General features: G+C 42.5%; 1 protein-coding gene and 1 pseudogene across 2 annotated transcripts in view; one reads left to right on the top strand and one right to left on the bottom strand.

Moving 5' to 3' along the window:
- The window catches only part of kcnh4b (potassium voltage-gated channel, subfamily H (eag-related), member 4b), a 219,771-nt gene that overhangs the window by 62,820 nt on the left and 133,768 nt on the right, over nucleotides 1-23,183 (bottom strand). For both annotated transcript variants that reach the window (XM_073071489.1, XM_073071488.1), the window contains 2 exons: nucleotides 13,842-14,091; nucleotides 2,788-3,002 (listed from right to left, as the gene is read on the bottom strand). In XM_073071489.1, the coding sequence (XP_072927590.1) occupies nucleotides 2,788-3,002; nucleotides 13,842-14,091 (465 nt within the window). The remainder of the gene's footprint in view (nucleotides 1-2,787; nucleotides 3,003-13,841; nucleotides 14,092-23,183) is intronic.
- On the top strand, nucleotides 17,583-18,957 carry LOC140741589 (eukaryotic translation initiation factor 4E transporter pseudogene; annotated as a pseudogene).

Below are 23,183 nucleotides of genomic sequence, written 5' to 3' on the forward strand. Positions count from 1 at the left end.
TTGGATGAAGGCATAGAAAATAACATCAGCAAATTTGCTGATGATACTAAGCTGGGTTGCAGTGTGACATGTGATGAGGATGTTAGGAGAATTCAGGGTGACTTGGATAGGCTGGGTGAGTGGGCAGATACTTGGCAGATGACGTTTAATGTGAATAAGTGTGAGGTTATCCACTTTGGGAGTAAGAACAGGAAGGCAGATTATTATCTGAACGGTGTAGAGTTGGGTAAGGGAGAAATACAAAGAGATCTCGGAGTCCTTGTTCATCAGTCACTGAAGGTGAATGAGCAAGTGCAGCAGGCAGTGAAGAAGGCTAATGGAATGTTGGCCTTTATTACAAAAGGAATTGAGTACAAGAGCAAGGAAATCCTCTTGCATTTGTACAGAGCCCTGGTGAGACCACACCTGGAGTATTGTGTACAGTTTTGGTCTCCAGGGTTAAGGAAGGATATCCTGGCTGTAGAGGAAGTGCAACGTAGATTCACAAGGTTAATTCCTGGGATGTCCGGACTGTCTTACGCAGAGAGATTAGAGAGACTGGGCTTGTACACACTGGAATTAAGGAGATTGAGAGGGGATCTGATTGCAACATATAAGATTATTAAGGGATTGGACAAGATAGAGGCAGGAAATATGTTCCAGATGCTGGGAGAGTCCAGTACCAGAGGGCATGGTTTGAGAATAAGGGGTAGGTCATTTAGGACAGAGTTAAGGAAAAACTTCTTCTCCCAGAGAGTTGTGGGGGTCTGGAATGCACTGCCTCGGAAGGTAGTGGAGGCCAATTCTCTGGATGCTTTCAAGAAGGAGCTAGATAGGTATCTTATGGATAGGGGAATCAAGGGATATGGGGACAAGGCAGGAACTGGGTATTGATAGGAATTGATCAGCCATGATCTCAAAATGGCGGTGCAGGCTCGAAGGGCCGAATGGTCTACTTCTGCACCTATTGTCTATTGTCTATTGTCTATATTATGGGTCAGTATACCAATGAGATTACTCCTCAATAAAGGGTTTCCAGTGTGAATCTGATCCCTGTTATTGAAAGAAGGACGTAGGGCACGGAGTGCCTGCAGCTCTTTAACAGAAATCCACCAACACATATCTTCTAAAAAGGATTTGTGCAGGTTCTTAATACAATAATCTTCTCACCTGGAATTTGTACTGCTAGTGGAAAAGTGGATATAATGCTGTGACAAACAGCTGTTCTGCCATGAAGGTAAAACTTTAAGTGTTCTTCCCCGCCATCCCCACCTTGGTCATGGGCCTAAAACATTGTGTTTCGTTCTTTTTCAATCTTTTTATTAATATCAACATATTAAGATAACAAATATTGATACATAATTATTGGGATTACAAAATTAAAAGTTAATATAGATGGATATATAAACAATAGGTACAAGAAAATTAAGTCTCCCAAAATCATACATGATACAAATATAATGTGTACAAGACAAGAAAACTAGGTATAAGAATATACAAAAAAAACAGAAAAAGAAGAGAAAAAATTATATACCCCAAACAAAACAAAAACTACTCTATCAAGCTAACCAGTAACTAAAAAAAAAGAGAAAGTAAAAGAAACATGAGCTGTTTATAATATCTGAGAAAAGAAAAAGAATTATAAGTGTCATCAACTCCGATCCTCTCTACATGTATATAATCAGAAACAGCAAAAAATAGATTTGGAAAAAGGTCAAATTACATCATATGAAAATATTGAATAAATAAATGGCCTCCAAGTCTTTTCAAATTTAATAGAAAGATCATATATGACGCTTCTAATTTTTTCCAAATTTAAACATAACATAGTTTGAGAAAACCAATGAAATGTGGTAGGGGAATTAATCTCTTTCCAATTCAACAAAATAGATCTTTTAGCCATTAATGTAACAAATGCAATCATCCAGCGAGCTGAAGGAGATAAATGAATTGGCTCTATCATTGGTAAACCAAAAATTGCAGTGATAGGGTGAGGTTGTAAATCAATACTCAATACCGTTGAAATAATATCGAAGATATCTTTCCAATATTTTTTCAAAGACGGACATGACTGAAACATTGTTTTTCTTTCTGCCTGACCTGCTGAGTGTTTCCAGCATTCTTGGTTTTTATTGCAGATTACCAGCTCTGGCAGTTTAAAAAAAATGATTTTAATTCTTTCTTGCAACCTGCTTAGAAAGATCCTACAGTAATGAAATAGCAACAGAACATTTGCATGGGCGTGCATTCACAAAATAAATGGTAGGGTATAAGCAGTCCAAATACGCACAAATCAGTCTTAGAATATGCATCATTTTCAAATGGATGTAGAAAGCAGAATAAACTAACAAGAAACAATGAAACTACAGAACTAAACATTTTTATCCATCATTCATACACATCAGTCACAGCACATTTGGAAGCCTATAATCAAAGAAAATATTTAAACATCATTGTTTATATCATTCAATGCATTCAAAGACTCAAAATATAGTTTCAGTGGCTCTCAATGATCAATATAAAGGAACCACAATAAAACATGAAAAAAATTGACTTTCTCCTCTAATTGCAATTGAGGATAGTTGAACTTGTCCGTTGGGTATATGTTCATCTTCCTGGAACGCAATTACATGGACACAGAGCTTCATGGGTAGCCAAGAAAGAAGGAGAAAACTTGAGAGTAAAGTAGCTCAATGAATTTACTCCCAGAATCCAGAGACCCTTTAAACTATTTGTTTGCAAATTAAGGCAACCAATGTATTAAAGCTTATACATAGAAGTGAAATATTTTCAAAGGTCTGCTCTTACCAGTGCTTCACGTCCTTCTTCAAGGTTGAAGGTCAGGTCACGGTGGATGTTAGATAGGAATTTGCTTGAATACTCAGGGTAGAGCTCCAACACCTCATATAAGCCCCTCAGACTGATGTACTGCAGGTCACAATAAGTTAATGCTTTCACATCAGCATTTGTTTTAATCACTTGGCCCTTGGTTGAAAGATCTGCGCCAATCAAATCTCCTTTGCCTGCAATGGAAAACAGTTCAGAAAATCGTTAGGTACCTTAAACATCAATTAACTTTAGATTCAAATATTTTTGTAGGATGTTCTTTGGGGAAAATAATATTGACCAGAGTTTGACATGGAATGTACCGTGATCTAAAAAGGACTGGGAATGTGCTTTCTTCATGAACCAGAATTACATTAGAAAGACGTGCTGGATAAAACAGCATGGGAGGAAACTCAGATGGATAAAAAGCAACTGGAAAGGCCAGTCGGTCCAAATGGTTCCTTCCTGCCATTCAGTCAATGTTTGTAATTAAAATATAGTTATCAATTGACATCAAAGAAATAGAGTACTGGATATGAATTTTAAAAATTCCTGTCTATATTTACCATTCAATCTTAGTCAAAGTTCAAAGTTTATTCATCTTCATCTAAATCATTTTTATTAAGATCATAAGGGCACAATTAGGCTATTCGACCCATTGAAACTTCTCCACAATTTGGTGTTCAGGAGATATATTCCAGTATGCACTCATGTTGAGCTTGTCAAATTCGTTAATTTGCCTCCAATTTCCACCCTGCCCTTAAATTCACTTGATCTATTTCTGACACCTCCTTCCCCTTTCTTGATATCTCTGTCTCCATCTCTGGAGACAAACTGTCAACCGACTTCTTTTATAAACCTACTGATTCCCAAGGCTATCTTGACTATACCTCTTCCCACCTTAAAAATACTATTCCCTTTTCTCAGTTCCTTTGTCTCTGCTGCATTTGTTCCCAGAAAGAGGTTTTCCTTTCATCAGAGATGTCCTCCTTCAAAGAATGGGGCTTCCCTTCCCCCACCATTGATGCTGCCCTCATCTGCTTTCCCAAAAATCTATGCTCCCTGCACCTTCCCGCCGACTTAACAGGGATAGAGTTCCTCTTGTCCTCACCTATCACGCCATGAGCCTCTGCATCCAACACATCATCCTCCGCAACTTCTGCCACCTCCAAAGGGATCCTACCATCAAAAATATCTTTCCATCATCAGGAACCCCCGCCACCCAGGCCATGCTCTCTTCTCATTGCTGCCATCAGGAAGAAGGTACAGGAGCCTCAGGACTCACACCACCAGGTTCAGGAACAGTTATTACTCTTCAACCTTCAGGCTCTTGAACCAGAGGGGATAATTTTACTCAACTTCACTTGCCCCTTCATTGAAATGTTTCCATAACTAATGGACTCACTTTCAAGGACTCTACATCTCATGTTCTTAATATTTATTGCTTATTTATTTATTATTATTTATTTATTTTTGTATATACACAGTTTGTTGTCTTTTACACTCTGGTTGAATGCCCAAGTTGGTGTGGTCTTTCAGTGATTCTATTATGGTTATTATTTTAATGGATCTATTGAGTATGCCCACAAGAAAATGAATCTCAGGACTATATATGGTGACACGTGTACTTTGATAATAAGTTTACTTTAACTTTGAACCCCCCCTCCACTTTCCGCAGCGATTGCTCCCTCTGTGATTCCCTTGTCCATTCGCCCCTCCCCACTAATCTCCCTCCCAATGCTTAACCCTGCAAATGGCCGAAGTGCTACACCTGCCCATTCCCATCCTCCCTCACCTACATTCAAGGCCACAAAAGTCCTTACAGTTGAGGCAACACTCCACATGCGAATCTATTGGGGTCATACATTGTGTCCGGTGCTCCCAATGCAACCTCTCCCACATAGGTGAGACCCGTTGTTAATTGGGCGAATGCTTCTTTGAGCAGCTCTGCTCCATCCACCTAAAGTGGAATTTCCTGGTGGGCAAACATTTTAATTCCGATTCCCATTCCGATCCGTAGCCTCCTCTTTGCCACGATGAGGCCATCTTCAGGGTGGAGGAGCAACACTTTATGTTCCATCTCGGTAGCCTCCAACCTGATGGCATGAATATCAATTTCTCCTTCTGGTAAAAGACTTTTCACTCCTCCTCCTCTCTTCTTCTTTTTCCCATTCCAGCCTCTTACCTCTTCTCACCTGCATATCACTTCCCCCTGGGTCCCCTCCTCCTTCCCTTTCTCCTATGCTCCACTCTTCTGTCCTATCAGATTCCTTCCTCTCCAGCCCCTTACCTTACCTCCCAACCTAGCTTCACCTATGACCTTCTAGTTATCCTCCTTTCCCTCCCCCTACCATTTTGGTCTTGGCCCAAAGCTTTGACTGTTTATTCCCCTCCATAGATGTTGCCTGACCTGTTGAGTTCCTCCAGCATTTTGTGTGTATTACTCTGGATTTCCAGCATCCACAGAATTTCTTGTGTTTTTACTCCATTATGCTACTTATTAGCTTGAACACCAAATCAAAGTACAGGACCAATGATCTCTCCACACCCCCTGTACAAGAAGTCCAGGTAAGACCTACCAAAGGGTATCCTAAGAGAGAAGGAACAATTCCAATTGAAGTTAGAGAAGGAATTGAATGCACATTACCTCTGACAGAGCTTACAGGCCATTACTTCCTACAAATGGCAGTGATACTTCAGAGAAAAGAGCTACACTTGTGAGAATTCCTGCAGCATCTGATGACCCTGTGATCTCTGTCTCAGAGGCCAACATGAGACCATCTTGCAAGAGGGTGAACCCTTGCAAGGCATCAGGCCCCAATGACATACCTAGTAGGGCACTGAAAACCTGTGCCAACCAACTGGCAGGAGTGTTCAAGAACATCTTTAATCTTTCATTGCTGCAGTCAGAGATTCTCACCTGCTTCAAAAGGGTGACAATCATACCAGTACCCAAGAAGAGCAGAGTGAGCTGCCTCAACGACTGTCGCCCAGTTGCATTCACATCTTCTGGGATGAGGTTCTTTGAGAGGTTGGTCATGGCTAGAATCAACTCCTGCCTAAGCAGGGACCTAGACCCACTGCAACTTGCCTATTGCCACAGTAGGTCTACAGCGGATGTGATCTCACTGGCTCTACACACAGCCTTGCTTGGCCTTGGACCCCACAACCAACAGCAATCCCTATGTCAGGCTGCTGTTTATTGATTACAGCTCAATGTTCAACACTATCATACCCTCAGTACTAACCAACAATCTTCAGAACCTGGGCCCCTGTACCACCCTTTGCAACTGTATCCTTGACTTCCTCATCGGGAGAACATAATCTGTGTGGATTGGAAATAACATCTCCTCCTCGCTGACAATCAACACTGGTGCACCTTAAGGATGTGTGCTCAGTCCACTTCTCTGCTCTCTACACCCACAATTGTGTGGCTAGGCACAGCTCAAGTGCCATCTTTCAGTTTGCTGATGACACTATTGTTGGCAGAATCTCAAATGGTGATGAGGAGGTGTACAGGAGTCTGACAGATCTGTTGGCTGACTGGTGTCAGTAAGACCAAGGAATTGATTGTGGATTTCAGGAAGGGGAAATCAAGGGAATACACACTAGTCCTCATTGAGGGGTCAGCAGTGGAAAGGGTGAGCAGCTTCAAGCTCCTGGGTGTCAACGTCTCTCAAAATCTCTCCTGGGCCCAGCATAATGATGCACGACAGTGGCTTTATTTCATTAGGAGTTTGAGGAAATTTGGTATGTCACCAAAGACACTCACAAATTTCTACAGATATGTCTTGTAGAGCATTCTGACTGGTTGCATCACTGTCTAGTATGGAGGGACCACTGCACAGGATCAGAAAAAGCTGCAGAAAGTTGCAAATTCAGCCAACTCCATCATGGGCACAAGCATCAAGGACACTTCAAGAAGGCAGTAGCTCAGAAAGATGGCATCTATCATTAAGGACCCCCATCACCCAGGACCCTCTTCTCATTGCTATCATCAGGGAGGAGGTACAGGGTAACACACACTAAATGCTGGAGGAATTCAGCTGGCTGTGCAGCATCTGTGGAAAAGATTAAACAGCTGACGTTTCGAGCTGAGACCCTTGAAGTGTCTTGGCCCGAAACGTCGACTATTTACTCTTTCCATAGATGCTGCCTGGCCTGCTGAGTTCCTCCAGTATTTTGTGTGTGTTGCTTTGGATTTCCAGCATCTGCAGATCTTCTGATGTTTAGGAGGTACAGGAGCCTGAAGATATACATTCAATATTTTATGAACAGCTTCTTCCCTTCCGCTATCAGATTTCTGAACAGACAATGAACCAGCTCATGAACACTACCTCACTCTTTTTTTGCTCCCTTTTTGCACTACTTCTTTAATTTAATTTATATGATATAAATATGATGTGTGTATATATATATGTATTTATTGCGATACAGCGTGGAATAGGCCTTTCCGGCCTTCAGGCCTGATTTAACCCGAGCTTAATCATGGGACAATTTACAACGACCAATTAACCTACCCATCCGTATGTCTTTGGACTGCGGCAGGAAACTGGAGCACCCGGAGGAAACTCACGTGGTTACGGTGAGAACGTACAAACTCCTTACAGGCAGCAGCGGGATATATATTATTACATAAATTTCAATAACACATACATCTTTTAGTCATTTATAGCTTTAAAAATATATTGCACTGTTCTGCTGCCGCAAAACAACAAACTTCATGCCAGTAATAATAAACGTGACTCTGATGGAGTGAAATTCCAGTTAGCCTTGCTAATACATAGGTACTGAAAGGTTACCTGCCCATTCCACGGAGTGAAGGAGATATGTCTCTACAGTACAAACATAAGTCATACTAGGAGTTGGTCATGCAGTTCTCTGAACCTGGTCTTGAGCCAGCAAATGAGTGAATATTTGCCTGAATTTATATATTTCATTCTTTACTTTTATTAGAATGTGAATGTTGCTGACAAGTCAGGCATTTATTGTTCATTCCTGAGCGTCTTTAATCTAAAGACCTTGGCCATTTCAGAGGGCAGTTTTATGTTTTATTTATTTTCACCTTTTGTGAGAATTGTTCTGGTGAAAGCTGATCATTCCAGATTGTTGGCTCTGCCGCTTTCTCCTAGATGCAGCATGACTTACCAAATACTTCCAGCATTTTCTATTGCTCTTGCAAATCCTTTAAGATGTTGGTTGAAACCGATTGGTTTAGCATTATATATCAAATTGAAGATCAAGCAACACACAAAATGCTGGAGGAACTCAGCAAGCCAGGCAGTAACTATGGAAAAGAGTACATATAGTTAATGTTTCAGGCCGAGACCCTTCGTTAGGGTTGGGTCTGTCAGGACTTTCCCAGTACCCCTCATCAGTTCTGATGAAGGGTCTCAGGCTGAAACATCGACTGTACTCTTTTCCATAGATGCTGCCTGGCCTGCTGAGCTCTTCCAGCATTTTGTGTGTGTTGCTCGGATTTCCAGCGTCTGCAGATTTTCTCTTGTTTGAAATTGAAGATCAAGTTTATTTTCATACACATACCATGATCTTTTGCAGCAGCACAATTTTCTTCTGAAATACTGAATATTTGATTTCCCACTGAAGCTAAGGGCCACCTAGCTCCCTTTCTACTAACAGATTCATTTTTTGTGAATCAGTTTAATGTCCTTGTAGTCTGAAGTTTCCAAAGATGATTATTACTTGTAAATTTATTCATGGTAATATTACTTTATGTGTGGTGTGTGTGAATTATATGTACTGTGTTATGCACTTGGTCTGGAGGAACGTTATTATGGTTGAATATCAATAAACTTGAACTTGAACTTGAAAAGGTTCTTATGCTGGTGTGAAGAATTAACAAATGTGATTGAACAAAGAATTTTTCAGAGAGCCCATCACCTCTGTGAATTACAAATGAGAATGCGATAAGAATATTTTACAGCACCTCAATTTTTTTCCCTGATTGCTGTAAAATCACTCGGGGCATCATGAGTTCCTGAATCATCGGGAGCTGCTTCAGACAAGTGAGAATAATCCAGATCCCCTTTCTAATTCACTGATGGCCCTGCTATTCAATGATGACATTAAAAGATGAAAGGCAAGAGTGAGCTAGTTTAACAATTGAATTTGAATTGCAGGAGAGGATTGTCTAGTAGTTCATAAAAAAAAATTTGCAAGCTGTTCTCAGTTTGCAGCACCTATTACATAAGTAAGTCTCAGTGAAAGAACTCCCTCCTACTCACATTATATAAACTTGTAGCCTAGCAACTGCAGCATTATCAATGTGGATTTTCACAGTGCCACAAAACAGTGGATCAACAAAATAAACTGATTGGTGTTTTGGCAAAAATTTTAACCTACTTCAGGGCCATTGTTGTTTAAAATCAGACGGCAATTTTTAATCAAGGAGAATGCACTTTGTACCTGATTATTAAGACACCAAAAAAAATCTGAATTGGAAAACAACAGACAAACAGGATAAGCTGGAAATGTCTGCCAATGTTTGTACCACTAATGAAATGTGTTTAAAATGTGTTTATTTTTCCTTGCAAACTCGTGGATTTGAATTTGGAGGTTAAAATAGTTTTTTCTCACATTGCTATTACAATGCCAGCGACCTTCGCGCCGCTGTCTGTAAGGAGTCTGTACATTGTCTTCGTCACCCCGTGGTTTCCTCCTGGTGCTCCAGTTTCCTTCCCCATTCCAAAGTTGCATGGGAGAGTAGGTTAATTGGTCAAATGGGTGTACAGTAATTGCGCTGGAGGGGCCTGTTACCGAGCTGTGTCTCTCAAAAAGAAATTTCAGTTTAACTAAGTTAGCAGCGTTGCTTTGAAGTTAGAAGCTAGTGGAAGTCACACTTCATGATTTGGGCCTGTATTGTGGACTGGCAAATTCAGGCAAGCACTCACAGTTACGCTGTTGCGCATTCAGGCTGATCTGAAAGATCCAGGGAGGACCTATGGATAGACAGATTGATTTTTGAACATTGAGGGATACACAAGAGACTGCATTCTGTAGCAACGAACTGTTTGCTGGAGGACACTGATCAAATCGAATCAATCTGATTGAAAACCTAGACCTCTCTGGATACAGGGTTTGATGCAAAACTTTGACAATTTCTTTCCTCCTATACGTGTAGATGAAAAAAAGGATGTAAGTGACTAACATGAGAGGCCAAAATTGTAAATTGTTTGTATAGTTGTTTGAAAGAATGGTGGATTGGGGGGATGTCTGAGGCAGTTTTTTTTACACAGAGATACAGTAAGGAAATTTTAGATAGGCCCATGGATGAAGAAAAATGGAGGCTACGTGGGAGAGAAGCATTAGATTGATCTTGGAGTAGATTAAAAGGTCAGCACAGCATCGTGGGCCAAAAGGCCTGTAAGTATACTGCTGTTCTATGTTCTGTGTTGAATTCCTCCAGTGGATTGTTTTCTGTAAGAGAATATGGAAACTGGGCTCTAAAGTGGCACAAGATCAACCATTGAGGATTTTATTGAATGGTTCAAGGGACCATATGATGTCCATTAGTTTTTGTTTCTTCCTAACCTTCTTGGTTCTGGAATTATCTTATAACTTCACTTTCTCTTTTAAAAATACTCCTGAAATCCTATCCTTTTAACCAACCCTATCTAAGCAAAGATGCGCAACATGTAATGTTATTATAACATTTTGTGCGCCACATTTCCTGAGGAGATGGGATTGCGTAGAGAGAGAGAGAGAGTTTAAAAGAAGCGTGCGGGAGCAGTCGACACATTTTGCGCGCCTCAGTTCCAGAGAAGACATTGAATTGCATCGAGGGAGAGTTTAATAGAAGCGTGTGGGTGCAGTCGGCACATTTTGTGCGCCTCATTTCCCAAGGAAATATTTGATTGAGTAGAGGGAGAGAGAGATTAAAAGAAGCGAGCAGGGGCAGTCAGCAGATTTTGCGCGCCACAGTCCCTGAGGAGATATTGATTGCATGGAAGGAGAGAGTTTAAAAGACTGAGCGGGGGCAGTCGGCACATTTTGAGCGCTACTGTTTCTGCGGAGATACTTGATTGCGTAGCAGGAGAGAGAGAGTTTAAAAAGAAGCAAACAGTGGCCGTTGGCAGATTTTGTGCAGCACAGTTCCTGAGGAGACTTTGGATTGAATAGAGGGAGAGAATTTAAAAGAAATGAGCCGATGAACTTGGCACACTTTGCGTGCTACAGTTCCTGAGAAGATACTGGATCGCATAAGGGCGAGTTTAAAAGAAGCGAGTGGGGATAGTCAGCACTTTTAGCGCACCTCAGTTCCTAAGGAGACATTGGATTGCGTAAACTCACTCGTAAAGGAAGAGAGAGAGTTTAAAAGAAGCACACAGGGCAGTCAGCACATTTTGCACATCATAGTTTTTGAGGAGGGAGAGAGTTTAAAAGAAGCGTGCAGGGTCAGTCAGCATATTTTGCGCGTCACGGTTCCTGAGGACACATTAAATTGCATGGAGGGAAAGGGAGTTTAAAAGAAGTGTGAGGGGCAGGGGGCGGGTAGTTGGCACATTTTGCGCACCGCAGTTCCCGAGGAGCCATTGGATTGCGTAAGGAAGAGAATTTAAAGTAAGCGGGCGGGGGCAGCCAGCTCATTTTGTGCATCTCAGTTCCCAAGGAGATATTTAATTGCGTAAGTGAGAGAGAGTTTGAAAGAACCGAACAGGGGCAGTTACATTTTGTGCGCCACAGTTCCTGAGTAGATATTGCTTACTTGAAGGGAGAGAGTTTAAAGGAAATGAGCGGAGAAAGCTGGAATATCTTGCGCTCCTGAGGAGGAATATCATTGCGTAGAGGGAGACAAAGTTTAAAAGAAGCGAGCGGGGGCAGTTGGCGCATTTTGTGCACTATAGTTCCCGAGGAAATATTTCATTGCGTAAGGGAAGAGAGTTTAAAAGAAGCGAGCAGTGATAGTCGGCACATTTTGCAGGCCACTGTCCCCAAGGAGACCTTAGATTGCTCATAAGTAGGCACTTGGCAAGGACCAATAAAAAATAAATTAAGTTTAAGTGGAGCATCCATTATGTAAGTGGACCAATGTTAGAGTGGGGAGTTGAGTCTTTGGCTCATTGAGGCTTCAGATTTTTGGGCCATTCAGTTCTCTTCTATGGAAGGTGGGACCTGTACAGAAGGAATGGTATGCACTTGAACAGGAGGGGGGACTAATCCTAGCAAGAAGGTTTGTTAGTACTGCATGGGGGATTTAAACTAGAGTTGCAGGGGAATGGGAACCAGTGGAGTGGCTGTGGAGAAAGATATTAAGGCTATATACAAAGTCAGGAATCCAAAGGTCGAATATGGTGGGACTAATGTTCTGAGCTGCATATATTTCAATGCTAGGAGTATTGTAGGAAATCTGGATCAACTTAGGGCATGGATCAACATGTGGAATTATGATATTGTAGCCATCAATGAGACTTGGCTGCAGGAGGGGCAGGATTCCAGGGTTTTGTTGTTTTAGACGTGACAGATTGGGAAGGATTAAAGGGGAGGGGTAGTATTACTAGTTAGGGAAAATGTCATGGCAGTGCTCAGTCAGGACAGACTGAAAAGCTTGTCTAGTGAGGCTTTATGGGTAGAAATGACAATAAGAAAGGTATGACCATGTTAAAGAGAGTCTATAGAAGTGAGGCAAAGCAGCAGCAAGTTTATGGATCCTCTACAGATTACATTGGTTGTGGGAAGTTATTGGAAGGTATTTTAAGGGACCGGATGTATAGGTATTTGGATAGTCAGGGTCTTATTAGGGATAGTCAACAGGGTTTTGTGCATGGTAGGACATGTCTAATCAACCTTCATAGAGTTATCTGAGGAAGTTATGAGGAAAGTTGATAAAGGCAAGGTAGTGGATGTTGTCTAAATCAACTTTAGCAAGGCATTTGACAAGGTCCCGCATGGGAGGCTGGTCAAAAAGGTTCAGTCATTTGGCATTCCTGATGAGGTAGTAAACTGGTTAGAGTTTGGCTTTGTAGGAGTGGTAGTAAATGGTCTATGACTAGTGTGGTGCCTCAGGGATCGGTGCTGGGTTAGTCATCTATATTAATGATCTGAATGATAATGTGGTAAACTGGATCAGCAAATTTGCAGATAACTCCAAGATTGGGGGTGTAGTGGGCAGCGAGGAAGACTATCAGAGCTTGCAGTGGGATCTGGACCAGCTGGAAAAATGGGCTGAAAAATGGCAGATTGAATTTAATGCTGACAAGTGTGAGGTGATGCACTTTGGATGACCAACCAGGGTAGGTCTTACACAGTGAGTGGTAGGGCACTGAGGAGTGTGGTAGAACAGAGGGATCTGGGAATACAGATCCATAATTCTTTGAAAATAGCGTCACAGGTAGATAGGGTTGTAAAGAAAGCTTTTGGCACATTGGCCTTCAAAATTCAATGAATTGAGTACGGGAGATGGAATGTTATGCTGAAATTGTATAAGAAGTCAGTGAGGCCTGATTTGGAGTATAGTGTGCAGTTCTGGTCACCTACATACAGGAAAGAAATCAATAAGGTTGAAAGGGTGCAGAAAAAATTTACAGGGATGTTGGCAGGAATTGAGGGCCTGATTTATAGGGAAAGGTTGAATAGATTAGGACTTTATTCCGTAGAGGATAGGAGAATGAGGGGAGATTTGATAGAGGTAATCAAAATTATCAGTGGGATAGATAGGTTAAATGCAAGCAGGCTTTTTCCACTGAGGTTAGGTGAGACTAGAACCAGAGGTCATGGGTTAAGGTTGAAAGGTGAGATGTTTAAGGATAACATGAGGGGGGACTTCTTCACTGAGAGGGTGGTGAGTGTGTGGAACAAGCTGCCAGTGCAAGTGGTTGATGCTGGTTCAATTTCAACATTTAAGAGAAATTTGGACAGGTACATGGAAGGGAAAGGTTTGGATGGCTATTGTCCGGGTGCAGGTCGATGGGCCTAAGCAGATAAATGGTTTGATATGGACTAGATGGGCCAAAGGGCCTGTTTCTGTGCTGTAGTGTTCTGTGATTCTGAAAAACCAAGCTAAGCTCAGCAGGTCTTACCGAGAATTGCCAACACCATGTTGTCCTTCAGAACTTCCATGGAGCCGGAGCACACAAAGTAGTTTGCCTGCAAGGCATCCCCCTGTCTGATGAGGTACTCTCCCGGGGCACAGAAAGTGGTTTTGATGTGGAGAGACAGCGACCTCAAGCATCCACGACTGGCCGATACAAAGAGGGGTAACTGCAGAATTTCCTTGTGAAGATGCATGGCGATGTCAGCGCGGAGCTCGTCTGGGAAATCTCGTAAAAGCTGCAGCACATAAAGAAAAAATGTGAATGTCATTTTCAGGATATGTTTTATTACAAAGCCTTGTGGTTAAAACTGAAGGCAACACTTGGAAGGCACCGTGGTGCAGATAGTGGAACTGTTGCCTCGCAGTTCCTGCCGTCCCTGTTTGACCCTGACCGTCAGGCCTCTGCCTGTGTGGCGTATTCATTTTCTCCTTGTGACTGCGTTCATTTCTCCAGGTGCTCTGGGTCGGCTTTGGGTTCATCCCACATCCTAAAGTCGTGCATGATGGTTGGTTAATGGTCCACTGTACATTGACATGCGTGCACGTGTTTGTGTGTGAGGATGGTAGAATCTAGGGAGAGTTGATGTGACTGGAGAATAAATGAAAAAATGAGATTGGTGTAAAAGGGTGCTTGGTAGTCGGTCTGGACTCGGTGGACTGAAGCACTATTTTAGGTGCTATATAACTCTTGGAGATGGCACAGTTTACGTTTCAGGCTGAGACCCTTCATCAGGACTCAACAGTGATGATAGTGTTATAGATGAGAAACAATGAAGTGGGGTGTAGGGTGGGAGGGCCAAGACTTCAGTAGGACCTATCGCTAAAGGTAGAAAAGGTGGCATGGTAGTGTAGTGGTTAGCGCAATACTTTACAGTACCAGCAACCTGGGTTTGATTTCCACTACAGGGAGTTTGTACGTTCTCTCCGTGACCACATTCCAAAGCCGTATGATTTTGTAGGTTAATTGGTCACATGGGTGTAATTGGACGGAGTGGGCTGGTTAGGTTAGAAAGGCCTGTTACCATGCTGTATCTCTAAATGAATAAAGTGAAATAACTCTATTCTGAAGCTGGTACCTTTTTGATACACAGAGGCACAAGGGGCCACAGATGCTAGAATCTGGAGCAGCAAACTGCTGCCTGACCCATTAAGGTCCTCCAGCAGTTTTTATTTGCTGTTGTTTTGATACATGTTCCAGCTCAACCATGTCCATCAAAGGCATGGTCCTACACGCTGGACCACGTAGGACCAAATGGTTCTGCATTGTGGCCATTCAACTTCAGTGAAGAATAAAATGCTATTCCAAACTGGAGACTAAGAATTGATGAAAGGCTGTGATGTCTCTTCTAGGTACAACAGATGTATCGGAGTGCTCAGTGTACAGAGCAGCTGGAGACACGCAGTGCACTAATGGCGTGGAGTCTGTGCCTTGCTGTGACTTGTATGGGAGAGTTATGCGGAAATAGACTGCTACAGCACTTCTGGATTCTGTTTCTGTCCAAATTAAAGGGGCAGGTCCCAGACATAGGGTGGTTTTGCTTTAAGATAGGTCCTCGGGCAGCTTCCTTTGGACTCCCACCACCACCCTCCCATATCCTAGAGCAATCATAATGCCCTCCTGAAAGCTCACAACCCTTGGCCACCTCTGCGCTCCACCCACCCCAACCCCAGACCTGCTGATTTAACAAGATCAGTCATCCCAAACAACAGCCAACACTGAATAGCAACCACAGCCCAAAGATAGCAATATTTCTCTGCCAACCTCTATTCCTATTCTTTGTCTGCCAATCCTACTCTCCTGCCTCTGATCCTACCCCACTGTTCACTGAACCCCAACTCTAGTTCTGAGCTCGTCGCCTATCCATTCGGCCCAGTACCCATCCTGTTCAGATTCCTTGACTGTCCACTCCTCCACAATGCCTGAATTCTCTCCCATGCAATATGGGTTCTCTTCCCTGGCCTGGCCTTGAACTGACTTGATTTATTGCCCTCGTTACCGTTATGTATTTAGGTATATTTTGACCCTTACAGGTTGCTGACAAGTTTCCCTGTGTGTTACATAATGTAATGTGTGTGGGCATTCTGGGTAGATGACCTACCAGTAAAATAAACAGATACACATTTGTTCCTCATCTTTCTGTCTCTCGTGTGTGTTATTCACAGACACCCGGCTTCCCAGTACCACAAACAACAACTGGTGATGAGGTGACATTTGTTGTTTTGTTCCCTTCAGCATGAAAAGTCGGTGTGTGATGTGGGTGAGCAAAAAGAAGACGGTCGCAGGAAGTGTGGTGAGTAAAGAATCCGAGGGGAATAAGAACAGGACAGTTAAATGAAACCAATAAGAGAGGGAGAGCGAGAGAGAGATAGAGAAGACTAGTTAACTTTTCTGGAACGTGATTGCATTTGAAAATGCCAACATGTTTGGAAGTATGGGGACCGTATAATGAAATGACAGCAATAGAGTTCATATACTGAAAGATTTGAATATTTTGCACTGGCAAATGAAATGCCAGATGATAGTCATGTTCCAACTTTTCTAACTGTGATGGTGCAAGAACAGTTAACTTATTACGCAGTACAGTGCAACCAGCTAAGCCTGGTGATAAGCCTTATGAGGACATAATTAAAGGACCACTATTCACCTAAATCTTCGATTATTGCTGAGAGGTTTTGATTTCATAAAAGGAATCAAGAGGAAGGTGAGTCTGTTTCACAGTTTGTGGCAGTGCTGAAGCAATCGAACACTGTGATTTCAGGCAGTCACTGAATGACATGTTTTATGACAGACTCATACATTGTCTGCTTAGTGAGGCTATTCAGAAATGTTTGCTTACAGAAGACAGACATGGAGATGGCAATTGAGGTCAGTACATTTGCAGAGATGGCAGCTAAAGAAGCACAGCTATTAAGCGCATCTTCCCAAGTTCATAAAGTTTCTACTGACATAAAACTGGACATTCAGCAAAGAATGCTGGTATAAGGATTTAGATTGTCAAAACTGTGGCGAGAAAAGAAAACGACATATTGAACACACCTGTAAAAGTAAAAAGACAGTCAACCAAAAACACTAATAAAGAAAACTGACTTTTGGAAAAACAAAGAGCAAAATGTGAACAAGATGGAGCGTACTGAGGATGGACTGAGTGGCTCTCACTCTGTGGTTGAAAAGGCTTTGCATGTTTTATCTGTTTCAGGGCACGACAACGTTTTTTGGGTGACCCTGCGGTTGGATGTGGCCACAGTGAGGATACAGGGGGACACAAGTGCTGCAGTATCACTGGTGTCATACAGTTTACAAGGAGAAATTGCAGGATCTCACCCCAGAAGGGGCAAGGTTGACTTTAAAGACTTTCACTGGTGAGGCTGTTCCAGTGAGGGGAGTGGTACACGTTACAGTGGAGATTAATGAGCAGAGAAAGAAACGTCCATTGTACGTTGTTAAAGATCATTATCCAGTGTTTCTGGGCCACTCGTGGTTAGAGCAACTCAAACTCAACTGGCACAAGAGCACCTGAGTGGTGGGAGTGCTGTCTGCCAGAAGTATTGAAGAAATATGCAGAAGCATTCAGTGGAGAACGGGGCAGTATGAAAGGAATCATTGTTAAGCTGGCTGTTAAGTCTGGGTTCTTAGTGGAGGTGACTGTTGAGCCTCAGTGGCAGCATGGATAAAAAATAATAGATAGAAGAAAAAGATGAATTAAATGATACAATAAAAATATGTGGTATGAAGAAACCGTATAGATATTCCAAGGAAAAGCTGAAATCAAAGAGTACTCATATGCGAAGCAGAGACCAGCATGTCTTTTGGGAAAACATGACAGTGAAGACATCTGGGACCCTAAATAGTGGCATGAACTATGCTATCCTTGTTCTGACAGGAGTTCGCCACTGGATGGAACTAAGAAGGATTCTGCTTCAGACTTGGAGAGAGCAGTTCTCAAGTTAATAATGGCAGATCCACGAGAGAGAATAAAAGAAGACGATCTTGATGTTGCACTCAGTCCTCAGCGCTGAAGCTTAGGTGGTGGCTGTCATGTGGCCAATACCTCCAATATTCGACAATCTGGAAGCCTATGGGAAATAAAGAGAATTAAAATGTTTGGGGGTTGGGTTGCCAGTGGAGAATTGAAAGTGGGTGCATAATAACGTCAAGAACCTTTGATCGTAAAGGCAGAGAGAAAGACTTGCGTGACAGAGATGCTAGAGAAGGAAGGAAGGTAAAGTGCTTCAGGCGAGAGTTCGGGGATGGCAAATATGTTTTAGTGAGCGGAGGCAACGTGATTCCTAAACTGAAGAGGAAGTTTTCTGCTGACCCCACTAGTCAATCAGAGACAATAAAGCTGATGGGCTTTGATGATAAAATGCTATTGGAGGATCCAAGATGGGCAAAGAGGTGGAGGAATTGACCAGAAACCCTTAAAGAAGGTGTAGAATGCCATGGTGCTGTCCAAGTGGAGATACCTACTGTTTCTGCATCCAAGAAGTTCCCCAGGAAGCAGTCCATTTGGGAACTTCGACTCTATTGAGTTCTTCAACATGGAGAAAAGTGTACCTGGACCAGCGTCGATAATTGTAGAGTTGCTTGGTGAAGGATCAGTTATCCAGGCGGCTCTGTCGATGGTTGTCAAGCTACTTAAGTGGATCAGGTCATCGCTCCAGTAGCCTGCGGTCTACTCCACATGAAGAACTTAAGAGACTTGCTGGTCTGGAGCAGGGGGTCCCAACTCCTGTTTCACGGTCTGGAAACTACCTTGCTCCCATTGCATCACAAGAAGATAATAAGGAGATTAATAAAAGGTTGATATTTTAGAAATACTGCAAAAAGCAAATGTGGATACGAAACCACTGCTGTCCAGTCTCACTGTCAACAAGGAGAAACTAAGGGAGAGTTCACAGACTGAGTGGTTTTGTCTGTGGAAGCTGAACTGAAAGGTCTCAAAGTGGAATCTGAGAGGAAGCTTGCCACCCCATTCATGGTGAAACAAGTACAAAAAAATGACACCAATATGACTGCTTTCAATAAGCTAGTTAACAGTATGAAGGCAAGTGGAAACATGCCTTTGCAATCAAAACCCCTTCAATTCTACCGCACCCTGTAATGAGGTCTCCATCCTCAGATATTCCAGGTGACCTGCTTGGTAGTCAGAATCATCACACGTGGGTCCTTAATCAGCAAGGCCATTTGTCCCCTATCACCCGTGCTTTCTGAGGTGCCTGCTACTGACAATGCAGTACCCAAGCCAAGATCTGTACTGTACATGCACCACCAAGAGACTTCCGATAAGATGGCAGAGGGTGTGAATGCAACAGCCTCTTAGAGGCCAGCCAAAGGTGCTTTTTTCTTTGTAAAGTATGTTTTTAATGATCCCAAGAAAATTCTACTCCAGGAACATTGGGTACAGCAGGGATACTCCATCAATGAGCTGGTCGTTGATCGGCTTAGCTGGACTGGTGTTAATGGTGGAGCTGGCTGAGATGTCGAAGGAGCTGGTCGGGATATCGGAGAAGCCCGTCGGGATATTGGAGAAGCCCAACAGGATGTATCGGAGGAGCCGGTTTGGGTTCGGAGGGGCTGACCTGCCTGCAGACTGTGCTGCTGCCACTAATCGGAAGCATCAGAGTTGGTGCAGTATAACTGTGGGAGTTATCTCGGACCTTTCACTTGTGATTGCAAGTCTCTGTTGGACAATGACAATGTACGTTGCTGCAGACCTGTTACCCTTGTCTGGTGGAGGGACAGGCGACATGGGAGCTGTGTAGCCTCAGATGTAGCAAGAACTAAGCCTCAAGTTTCGGGCTTGCCTGCTGCTGCAGACCAGGTGAGAGACGCGGAAGCTTTACAGCGTGGTTGAGCTCGGCTGGGGCCTGGCCTCTCCTGTTGGTGCTGCCCTCCAGTGTTCAAACAGTGGAATAACAGACTGGATTGCGTGCGTCTGCACACTGCCTGGAGACTGTAACATCAATTGCTGGACATTGTTGCTCAGGGTCTGGGACTATATATGTTTTCTTTTCAAGTGAATATGCTTCTTTGCTCAATATTTTGAATTATGTTACTTGCTATTTTTGAACATTTACATGCTATTTTAAATGCACCTTGGCCCCAGAGGAACACTGTCTCATTCAGCTGTATCTATGTAAGGTTTGAATGGTAAGTAAACTTGATTTGATTTGAAAATGACTTCATCCCGAAGTTGTTGGTACCCTCACAGGACCAGGTGGCCTCCAAACAGATTCTATCTCTAGTGACTAACCCTCAGCACATGGGGCAGAATAATCCCTAGGGTTATGTCTGGGAATAGAGGCGGATACCCTCTTTCCCTAGTTTAGAAAACATTGGTTGTTTGTTGTTGGTTGAATTTGATGATTACTTCATTGAATGTTACTAGGTCTGTGTATGGGAAGGGGGAGAAAGCTTTAAAGTAAGGGAGGGGGTAAATGTTATGTATTCATGTCTATTTTGACTGTTACAGATTGTCATCAAGCTTCCCTGTGTGTTACATACTGAATGTAATGTGTGAGGGCATTCTGGGTAGATGACTTACAAGCAAAATAAACAGATACACATTTGTTCCTCACCTCTCTGTCTCTTGTTTGTGTTATTCACAGCCACCCGGCTTCCCAGTACCACAAACATAACCACTACACAATGGTGGAGAGGGCAAAGTAACAAGTCACAAGTATGTGAGCCCTGTCCAGGACTGGAGGCACGTGACCTTTGTGCATCGAAATTATGTGGTGGATCCTCTAACAAACTGGTTCTTGACTGATAGTTGTGCCTTTATAACCCCTGGTCTTTTCTTCTGCCTTTCATAACCAACTGACATCAATGCAGAATGGTCCCAGGACACTAAATACTGTTATTCTTTAATTGGTTTACAAAGAAAAAAAATTAAAGGGACCTACATATAATGATCCTGCTGTGCTCAAGTTAGATCGCTGCTGTGCAGCATCAGAAAGTGGGAAACGTAGATCTAGCATTATTGTTATAGAGTTGTACATCATGGAAACCGGCCCTTCGGCTCACTTTGTCCAGGCTAGCTATCAAGAGCCCAGTATTTTTCTTAAACTAATCCCATTTTACAGGAGTAAGATGTATAGGGGCCTTAGGTCCCACACTACCAGGTTCAAGAACAATCATTAGCCTACAGTCATCAGGTTCCTGAACCAGAGGGGATAACTTCACTCGCCTCAACACTGAACTGACTCCACAACCTATGGACTCACTTTCAAGGACTCTACAACTCATGTTCTCAGTATTATTTATTTAATTTTGTTGTTTGCACTATATGTCTTCTTTTGCACATTAGTTGTTTGTCAGTCTTTGTGTATAGTTTTTCATCAAATCTATTGTATTTATTTTCCTGTTAATGTCTACAAGAAAATGAATCTCAAAGTAGTACATGGTGACACATACATATTTTGATAATAAATTTACATTGACTTTGAATTTTATTCTCCCCACATTCCCATACATTCTCTCTGATTCTACCACTCACTTATACTTGGTGTCAAAACCTAAGAACCATGTCATTGGGACATGGGAGGAAACCAGAGCACCCAGAGGAAATACCTGCGATCACAAGGAGAACTTGCAAACTCCACACAGACAGCACAGGAGGTCACGATTGAACCCAGCTTTCTGAAGCTGTGAGGAAGCAGCATTAGTAGCCGAATCACTGTCCCACCCAGTTATCCCTACAACTTCCAGAGCCCCAGGACTCCGTGGAGAAATGTTAGGAGCAGCCTACATGCTGCTGCAAGGGTAAAGGGGGTGAACATCGTTACTGCAGATTGTCTGCCTGACCTATTCCCCCTGGTTACTGCATGCCTGGCCTTGTGTCATTACAGGATAAGGACAAATGAACCACCTAGTCAGAAAAGCTATTGGATTTTAAAAAGCTAAATGGATCAGACAGTTTTCAATTAAGAACTTAATCATTACAGGAAAGAGATATGACTTTCTTTGAAATTATCTCTGTTAAGGCAAAATTGTGCTTGCCACCTCTTCCCATTAGAGCAGTAAAGCAATCAACAAAGAATGAAGACTATGCGCTCCACTCTATTACCTCAGAGATCTAAATTTGAGTCCGGTCTAGACAAACTTATTTTCTTTTGATGTGGACCACAGATCAAATGCATTTTTCTCAGTGCCAACAAATTAATGACAAAGTTTTGCTAATCTCTAATGTGCAGATTTTTCAATAATTCTTTTCCAGTTCTGTCTCCATAATTATTGTGTGAGAACAGGAGATATACCGGTGCAGGAGGCAACACTGGTCTTTATTCAAGTGTTAGTATGCTGGGTAGTACTTAGCCTGAGTTCAATCAAAGGTCCAACTACTAACTGCTGAACACTAGTTCTGGATGGGGCAAAGGATGAGGCTCTGACTCTCATTGCTCTAAGATCTATACTTCATTAGGAGTTTAGAGAGATTTAGTATGTCAACGGAAACACTCAAAAACTTCTATAGATGTACCATAGAGAGCATTCTGACAGGCTGCATCACTGTCTGGTATGGAGGGGCTACTGCATAGGACCGAAAGAAGCTGCAGAGGGTGGTAAATCTCATCAGCTCCATCTTGGGCACTAGCCTACAAAGTACCCAGGATGTTTTCAGTGAGTGGTGTCTCAGAAAGGCAGCGTCCATTTTTAAGAACCTCCAGCACCCAGGGCATGCCCTTTTCTCACTGTTACCATCAGGTAGGAGGTACAGAAGCCTGAAGACACACACTCAGTGATTCAGGAACAGCTTCTTCCCTTCTGCCATCCGATTCCTAAATGGACATTGAACCCGTGAACACTACCTCACTTTTTAAATATATATTACTTCTGTTTTTGTACATCTTTTAATCTATTCATTATACATATACTGTAATTGATTTATTTATTATTTATTTTCTTCTTTCTATATTATCATCTATTGCATTGAACTGCTGCTGTTAACAAATTTCATGACACATGCCAGTGACAATAAACCTGATTCTGATTCTGCTGAAGTGCAGAGATAATGCTGACTTCATTCTTCAAACCTTCCTTTCTGCATCAGCTCTCACCGCCCATCCTCAAGGACGTTGCTCTTTCTAAAGTTGACAATATCCTTTCAGCTGATTTCACTTTTACCCTGGTTAAACACCTTCTTACCCTCATCCTTAGGTAGAATCATATATCACTCATTTTCCCCATGACCTACCTGAGCCCCTCCCATTCACAAGATCTATCTGGTGTTTCCTTGGGAATATTCCCACTAAAATGCTGAAAGTCCACCTTCCAATTCCAGTTGGATGATATTGCAATAGCTTCATCCTCCTCAGATTCTGATGCACC

This window comes from Hemitrygon akajei, chromosome 18 (genome assembly GCF_048418815.1).
Source record: "Hemitrygon akajei chromosome 18, sHemAka1.3, whole genome shotgun sequence".
NCBI classification, from domain to species: Eukaryota; Metazoa; Chordata; class Chondrichthyes; order Myliobatiformes; family Dasyatidae; genus Hemitrygon; species Hemitrygon akajei.